Genomic DNA, 8,691 nt, shown 5'->3' on the forward strand with positions numbered 1-8,691 from the left:
GGCCAGTACAATGCTGGAGGCACTTGCAGTCTGAGAGCTGTGACTCCTGTTACACTCCAGAGAGGTTTGTCTCCCCTCTTCTAATGAAAATCAGGGAGTAAGAGGATACTCGGCCTCTTGCACACCTAGCTACTTTTCAGCCATGCCTGGTGGAATGTTTGCTGCCTTGCTCTTGTCTTTGGAAGATGTCACCTTTGATGTTAAGTGGGAAGGTATTTTCCAAGTGAAGCTGTGCCTCTGCTCATGAACCAGATGCCCAGATATTCCCATCCAGCACAGCTGCCCCCACAAGAGGTCTGGCCCAGCAGGGACAAGCAGGAGATGGAAATGACACAAGGGAAAACATTGTAAACCAGCCAGCATGGAGAAGCTGGAGAAGGTGAGAGGTGCAGGGTCACAAGTCAGGTGAAAAAGGCCTGGGGTCAGGTCTGTGTGCTGAGATTTTCCAGGTGTAAAGGACAAATTAAGCCAAGCAATTAGGACAGCATTTCTGTGGGCAAATCACAAAACCAGTAAGTGTTGGCACAAGAAGGGGAATCTCTGCAGCAGGGGGAGCAAATCCATCCCTGTGCCAGGGCTGTAGGATGTCCTGGGGATGGGGAAGGGGAGAAGCTGTGTCCTGAACTGGGTGTACCCCAGGAGATGGGGACACTGGCACACCTCAGCGTGCTGGGACAAGACATCACCTGTGCCAACCTCGCCTCCAGGGCTTGCTGGGAGGCCAGCACTGTACATAGAGTGTTTGGTGCAGAGCAGCCACACCACAGTGTTGGCTCACCTGAGGCCTTCTCACTGCAGCCCACACTGGTATTTCGTGGCACATGGCCCAGCACCATGGGCTATCCCCATTGCTGAGGCACAGGAGGCTGTTACAGCACCAGTGAATGTTACCTGGCCATTCAGGATGCACAGAAATACTGTCACAAGGATTAAATGCTCTCCTATGGGACAGGGGACACTGGGAGCCTCCAGGGTGGCCATGGAACTGGCTCCACTCAGTGGAGATGGGGAAGGGGAGAAAGGATGGCACAGGCTTATGTGATTTTTTTAGTCCATTTGCAAGTAATCCTGGGCAGGAAAATGTTGCAAACCCCGCTGGGGACAGAGAAATATTACAAAGGGACCTACTGAGAAGCAGGAAATATGAGGAGGAAACAATAAAATGAGATTCAGCTTGGAAAAATAGAAGGGAATATATGTGGGGAATAATATTTAGTAATAACTTCAGTGGGAGGAAAAGCAGAAAATCTGGAGGGAGAAGAGCTCCAGCAAGACCAAAAGTGAGCAGCAAATGAGATATTTTGCAAGGGAGGTGTTGAGGTTTATGTGCTGAGCTGAGACCTGCTCCCTGGCTCACTTCCCTTGGGCATTGTGGGCCACATGTAAGCACTGGCCCTGAATTGCACCAACCTCCACCATCCCCTAATGACTGTGGCACAGCTGGTGGCAGCTGTACAGGGGCACACACACTTAGCCCTGCTAAGGGGCTCTATCTATCCCTGACACGCCCAGCTCAGAGATGAGACGTTCCAGAGTGTTTCTCCATGTGTGTGCTGGGAGGGGATCCTGCCACTGGCGATGGTTTCCTGCTGTTCTCTGCATGGCTTAGTGGTTTGGGCACGGGATTGCCTACAGCCACCTCGGGGCACCGCTGTGCCCTCAGATCCCCTTGTGAGGACACCATCAGCCCAGCCTGCGTAGGGTTTGCTGGCTTTTCCCCACCCTCACCACTGCTTGCTGTGCACACCAACTCCAGCAGGGCACGGCACTAAAAGTAAACAACTGCCAAGGGCAAAGAAACGCCACAGATAAAAAATACAAGGAAAAGCTTTAACACAAATTGTCGGCCTCCCCTGCTGCGCAGTACTCATCACCCCAGCACATCTGCTCCAAGACATGGCTGACCCCCTCCTTCCCTGCCAGCTTTCTGCTTCCAGCCATGCTACCTCGCCTCCCCCAAACACCAGGAAGCTGTGGCATTTTGGAATGTGCTATGTACAGCCTGACCAAGACGATGTTTTTCCCAGACTGTTCTTTCCTACTTTTTTGAGTCATAAATATGCAGATCCAACAATCACCCAATTTCCTCTCCATGCCCTTTTGGCTCCTCCAGCCACCCACCTGCCCACACAGTGCAATGCCAGCATCACCAGCAGCAGGAGGGAGCAAACACCAGGAAAGCAGAGTGGCCTCGCCCCAGACTGAGCTATGCCCCCCGGCACCACGGGGCTTTGGTTTTGGTCTCACTTATGGAGTTTTCTCTAGCAAGAAGGGTCCCCATGCAGAGGACAATGGGAACAGCACAGCCACTTACTTAGTTACACACCCAAAATGCTCAGCTGGTAACTTGTGAGTCCAACTGAAATCCTCAGAAAATGCTATTTGCTGCAGAATATTTGGCATTCTTTGAAGAGGCAGCTTGATGAGCTGACAGGCTCTGGCCCATCCTGCTCCCACCAATGCTCCCCAGCCACTCAAGAGGTGAGGGATCCCCACTTCAGCTGATGCTCAGATGCCATCTCCCTGCACCCCATCTCTCAGAACATGCCCCACTGAAGCACGCTGTTCAGCCATGTAAAGTTGCTGGGTTTACTGTTATTCTTTAAAAACACAGCAAAAAGTTCAAACTTTTGGTTTTGCTAGTCTGGAGAGGTGGGCTGCTCAGATGTTCTTTTGTAGATACAGGAAAGCAAAGCATTAACTGAAAAAATAAAAACCCTATGACAAAGCAAACAAAACCAAAGTCACACCATAAAGTATTTATTAAGAAACAAAGGGGGCTTTTTTCTTCAGTTGTAAGAAACACTTTAAAGCAAGTGCTCTTTCGGAGATTTAAAAGCTATATCAAATGGTAACATTGGTTTTACATTATTGTACATGACATTAAAAAAACACCACATATCACAAAATTCCTTTTATTAGAACTCCGCTTTCTCTGCCTTCAGTTGTAAATTAATTTCTACAGACTTAAATTTAACTTATTCTCTTTTTTTTTTTTCTTTCTTTTTTCTTTTTTTTTTTTTAAACAAGTAAACAATATACAAAGATTCACCTGAATTTTGTAGGTCAGAGGAGGTGGCCTGTGCAAGGCAGGCAGTGGTGGGGAGCTGACTTGGCTCACAGCTGGGCACGGTCACAACCACAGGAGGAGCTGCTTGTCTGGCCATGCAGCCTTGGCCAGGGCTCACCCAGGGCCAAGCACCTCCTGCTCCTGGGGAAGCACAGGCAGCTGCGCCTGATGCCAGCTCAGTGTGACCCTGCTGCAAGGTGGGCAGGTAGAAACCTACATCCCCAGAGACCAGAGAGTGCAGGGGGTCCTTCAGAAGCCTGGGAGCACCCAGCTCTGGAGCACGCAGTGTCCTGAAGATCCCTGAGCGCCGAGCTGCGTGGCATCCGTCACCTCCAGCAGCCGGGCGCCGCCTTCCCAAAGACACCCAGCCTGGCGGGAGAGGAAGCCAGGTCTCACAAACCAATCTTTCTGTCCAGCTCCTGCACACTGACTGGGTGATTGCAGCCAGGAACAGCAGATCTGGGATAAATTACCTATTCATTTCCCCGTGTCAGTGGCCAAACCATGGCTGCCTGCTGCAGACTGCCTGTGTGTGGCATGTTTATGAGTAAACCATTGGGTTTGGCAATGCGTCTGCACACTCCGCGTCATTTAAAAACAGACATACAAAACATAGCATCACAGTTATTGCTACATATTGATACAGTATCAGACAATAAGAAACCTTTTGTCATCACTGGTCTGGTTACAGTAATTGCTTGGGTTTTGCACAGGGCCTCAAGTCTTCTGTTGCACTGTTTTGGCTGAGGAGCAATGGAAATGCAGAGGCTACATTTTTAAGAGACAAAACCAGCCTTAGTTTGCTGCATTTGGGGTGATATAATTAGAATGACCTGATTGTTTGTTGCCTCTTCAACCTGGAGAGGTGTTTTCCCCAGATGAAGAAAAGCAGGACAGAGCCAACAGCTCTGGTGTAAAGTGTCTCTACCGTCTGCATATCACCACCTCCATGGCCCCTGTGACACCACAAGCAGCTTTGTCCTTTGGTTGGGCCTTTTTCTTTATTTTTTAAATACAGCTATGCCTTCCTAGTCCCCTGCCACAAGGGTAAAGAAGAAAAGAGGATGTATTTCAAATCTCCACCAACCCATTCACATCCCAACTGGGTTCTGTGTACCACTCTCCCACTCCCATGGGCTAGGGCAGGGGACTGGGAATGGGCTCGTGGGGACAAGAGAAAGTCCATTTTCCTACAGGCAGACTCCAATGCAAGCAGGCTTTGGAGCTGACACCTTCATGGGCATATTCACATGGGTTTCCTGCTTCATGGGAAGCGAGTTTAAATCGGGCATGTTTGGAATCACAGTCTGACTTCTCTCTGCCAAGACAGGTTCAGTTCAGACACTGCCAGCTGTACCAAAAGCTTTGCTGAGTGTCATGAAGAGCAAGCACCTCGTACCCTGGTTTTAGTAAAACTTTCACAAAGATAAAGTCTGTGCAAACCACTACTGGTTCCTGATCTTGAGACAAAACCAAACCAAGAAGGGTTTCAAGTGCACTGGAAAGAAGAGCAGAATAATTCACTCTTCTAATTCCTACATAATATAAGGAAAATTGGTCTTTGCAAGACCAAGCCTCTGGTGGCATTTCAACCCAAAGCAGATGTGTGTAAGAAGCCATGGGGGTTGGTACCAGCTCCCAGCACACAGGGATTGCACTGTTCGGCTCTCAGTTGTGACTGTCTGTAAAGCAACAGGAAATGTCATTACGGAGCTGGGAGCGGAGAGGTTTCTGAAGTACTGCGGTCTTGTACAGTGTAACAAAACTCTTCCTAGAATTAATTAGGCAAATACTTGTGACCATGTCATACCTGAAGGGCACTTAACGGCTCCGACATTTATCTCATGAGTACAGTGATCTGAAATACATATGCATTTCCAGCGTAATCCTTCGCCGCCGTAAATCACGCGCTGGAATGAGAGCGTATCTGGCAACGTTAATTCCGAGATATCATCCTTACAGTTCCTGGCAACAGACCCCAATGAAAATAAATGGTTTATAAACACTGTCTGACATGCATGAGCCTTTCAAAATTATTTACAAGCAGTGTTCTGGGAGCTTTGTTCCAAGGAAGTATTTCTCCTCTGTTCAGTTCAGATATTAAAATCGGCTGGGTGGGGATGGGAAGGCAGCAGCACTACACAGTCACAGCCGGGTACATCTTCTGCTCACTGTTGGTGTGGGGGTAGGGAGACTGGATCTGCCTGTAGCTGCCCTGCAGGCCATCCAGGAAGGGGGGCACCGGGGTCAGCTGCATCGAGTCGTGCTGCATGGCGTAGCCCACGTACTGCGGGTGCAGGTACTGGCCTTGGTGCGGCACGATCTGCGTGGCCTGCTGGCAGTTCAGCACTGAGAAGTTCGTGGGCATGTTGACGTAGACATTATTCATGGTCCCTTCTGGCAAGCAGCAGTTGGTCTGGGACCTCGTCGGTGGAGCTCTGGCCCCCGAGTTGGCGCTGGAGCTGGAGCTGGCAGCTGTGCTCGACTGGCGGGAGGAGGAACCCCGGGAGGTGCTGGCACTTGGGATCATGGGGATCGTCTCCATCAGGCGGGTGCCTGCAGGGGCTCGACTCTGCTGGGGCTCCTGTTTGGGCCGCAGGCATCTGCAGCAGCAAGCTGCCACCAGTGACCCCAAGATGATGAAGGCAACAAATACAGATCCCACGATAAGGAACGGCACGTAGATGGGCACTGCAACAGCAAGGAAAACATGGTCACCAGAGGCCAAGGACAAACCTTGGCAGCTCCAGCAGAAGTCCCCACTTTGTCCAAGCAGAGGCCACCTCCTGCCAGCACAGGTCAATACAAGCCGAGCATTTTATACCAGAATGATGAAAAGGGCTGCTAAACCCAATGCCTTGAATTTCCCTCCTGTTGATGGGGGTCTAGTTCACAGTAACCACTGCTCCACATTTCCTCCAATTGTGTCTCCAATATGCCCTGCTAGAATAATCAGGCAAGATAAAGCTGGGTTTGAACAGTGCCTTAGGGAGATACGTGGGGGCAGGATCCCTGCTGAGGGCTCAGGATCATGGGGTAGTCAGAGCCTGGTAGCACGTGACATCCCTATCCATCACCAGCCCACTCTGGCTGTTGTCAGCCCGCTGGGGCAGGGTGACAGCCAGGCAGTGACCAGGCAGCAGTCACAGAGGCTCTGACACCCCACAGCCCTGGGGATGAATGCCCACCCATTCTACACTTCAGCCCTGGCTTTAGGGAGAAACCACAGAGCAGGCAGTGCAGAGACAGCACCATGCTCCAAAGGGGCAGCATTCCTCCCTGTGAGGCCTCATGAAGGGACATCAGGGCAGGAGGACTGAGGGTGGTCAAGGGGTGGGAGCAGAAAGTATGGATCATGCTCATTGGTGCCATCAGGAGCCACCCAAGGATGGTAAACACCATCCTTGGAGGAATCTGGGCTACATGTACAGATTACACAGAATACACTTGAGTTGGAAAGGAATCGAGAGCAGCTCTTAAGTGAATGGCCCATACAGGGATCAAACCCACACTGGTGTTACAAGCACCATGCTTCATCTAGCTGCAGAGCTAATCCAGGGATTCTGGATTCTGCAGGGAATTTTTTCCAGGGAAAAAGTTTTTTTCTCTGCTCCGGTAAGAAATCTGCATGGATATATCCAAAAATAACAAAGGGAAGGTGTCTCCCTTCAGTGCTTGTGAATGCTCCCAGCATGCCTGGAGTTCATCACTTCCACCAAAACCTGGCAGCTCCAAGACTCAGGCAGGGCTACGGATCCCCGCTTGACCCTGTCTGACCCTGCTAAGGCAGCCACTGCTAATGACCCACAAGTTAATCAGTGCCAGCACAGGGCAATGGCTCCCAAACCGGCAAAGTAATAAATTTTAATTTAAAAAATTGTAAAAAAAATGCATTGTTTTCAGAACTGCAAGAACTGGGGGGCTTTATCTGTCTGCTCAAGTCGGAATACTTCCTGGCACAGCTGATTACATGAAGTGAGTCATAACCTAAAGGCCACTTTTCTTCCATCGCTTTAGTACTTTTAAACAAAAGGCTGTAAAACATCATCTCCACTTCTGCACTACAGCAGCTCTTGAGCAGGTGCACACACTTGCTCCACACTGTAATGTGCAAGTTTTCCAAGAGTAAACCTGTCCTAATTATAACATCACTTCAGGCTACTTCTCCAACACTCAGCGTGTGTGGATGGCAGCAAGGGTGCTGGGGAGCCACCGGGGCTTTTTCAAACAGCAGCAAAAAGATTCGAGTTTATCCTTGAAATTCAATCTAGTAAAACCAGTCCTAAGTGGGGATGTCAGAGCTGAAAGGACATACACAATTACAGTGGGGACCAGCTAGAGTCCTTTTGAAATATCCTGTTACTTTTCCTGATCTGCTCATACAGGTTGTCTCATTTTTCCTTGCCTTTTCAATGGGGAGCTCATCCATGGCTGAGGAGCTCGTTCAAAGCGGCGGCAGAGCTGTGCCGGGCCGAGCCGGCTGGCCCGGGACTCAGGGGAGTGGTGTCACCTGCTCTGACAGAGACGTGGCTGGGATTTCCAGCGGTAAGGGCGGGAAAGGCAGGCCTTCAGCTTGGGCACTTCTGCCCGTCTGAGAGCGGCCGCCGGGCCTGGCCGGCGCCGACTGCATCCGTCCTGCCCCACGACTCGACGGAGGGGGAAACCGGCGGCAAGGGGGGAAGGGGCGGGCAAGAAGATCGCCGCAAACCCGCGACGGCTCCCGTGGAGCCGCCGAGCCGAAGACACCCCCGGGACCATCCTCGCCGTGCCGGGGCCGCCTCACCTGCCGCGCCGTCGGGGCCGTCCTTGCCGGGGCGGCCCGGCTCGCCGCCGCCCTGCCGCCGGTCGTTGTCGCAGGCGCCCTGGTCGGGGCGCGCCTCGGCGCTGGAGCAGCAGTACCGGAGGGCGCAGCTGCCGCAGCAGATGGTGGCGTCGCCGCCGTCGAAGCGCTCGGGGCACTGGAAGCCGTCCCGCCAGCCGCCCTGCCCGTCCAGCCACCCGTGGCAGTACTCGCCGCTGGCCGCGGCCCCCGCCGGCAGCAGCCAGCCCAGCGCCGCCAGCAGCAGCCAGCCCCGCATGGCGCCGCCGGGGGGGGGGGCGCCCCCCCCGCCAGGCCCCCCCCGCGCGGGGGCGGCCCCGCCCGGCCCCCCGGGGCAGGCAGCCGCCGCGCTGCGGGGACTCTGGCCGCGGGTCCCGCCGCCGCCGCATGCCCGGGGCCGGCCCGCGGGGTGCGGAGCCGCCGCCCGGGGCGCGCCGGCGGAGCGGGAGGCGCCGCTACTCCGCTCTCGCTCCTCGCCTCCTCGCCGCGCCCGCCCGGCCCGCGCCCTCCTCCGCGCCCATGGGCGAGGGACGGCGGCAGCCTAAGATCCTCGCACGGACGGAGCGGGTCGGGCGCGCCGAGCCCGCGCCGCGCTGCTCCCGGTGCGCCCCGTCCGGCGCCGCGCGCACCCCGCCGCTCGGCGCGGGGAGCGCCGCGCCCGCTCTTATAGGCGGGGGGGGGCCGGAGCGCATGCGCACTCCCCGCCCCGCCCGACGGGGCGGTGCCGGCGCGCGGGCCCGCGGGGGTCGCGGCGCTGCCCCGGAGCGCGGGGATCCCGCCGGGCACCGGCACCCAAACCAAG

General features: G+C 54.0%; 1 protein-coding gene across 1 annotated transcript; it reads right to left on the minus strand.

Moving 5' to 3' along the window:
• Nucleotides 1-2,744: 2,744 nt before the first annotated feature.
• Nucleotides 2,745-8,148, minus strand: SHISA2 (shisa family member 2). Its single transcript, XM_005516761.3, has 2 exons — nt 7,854-8,148; nt 2,745-5,761 (listed from the first exon to the last, which is right to left on the minus strand). The coding sequence occupies exons 1-2, from the start codon at nt 8,146-8,148 to the stop codon at nt 5,208-5,210; spliced, it is 849 nt and encodes a 282-aa protein (XP_005516818.2). The 3' UTR covers nt 2,745-5,207.
• Nucleotides 8,149-8,691: the final 543 nt, after the last annotated feature.

The sequence above is a fragment of the Pseudopodoces humilis genome, chromosome 2 (genome assembly GCF_049639895.1).
Source record: "Pseudopodoces humilis isolate 2021_Gansu_Grassland_sample_001 chromosome 2, ASM4963989v1, whole genome shotgun sequence".
NCBI lineage: Eukaryota > Metazoa > Chordata > Aves > Passeriformes > Paridae > Pseudopodoces > Pseudopodoces humilis.

What these genes read in the sequence shown, in the direction of transcription:
- SHISA2 (XM_005516761.3), bottom strand. Translation starts at nt 8,148, where the DNA reads ATGCGGGGCTGGCTGCTGCTGGCGGCGCTGGGCTGGCTGCTGCCGGCG. An exon ending in CGGCCCCGACGGCGCGGCAG is followed by an intron (nt 5,762 to 7,853) that starts GTGAGGCGGCCC and finishes TTGCTGTTGCAG; the next exon opens with TGCCCATCTACGTGCCGTTC.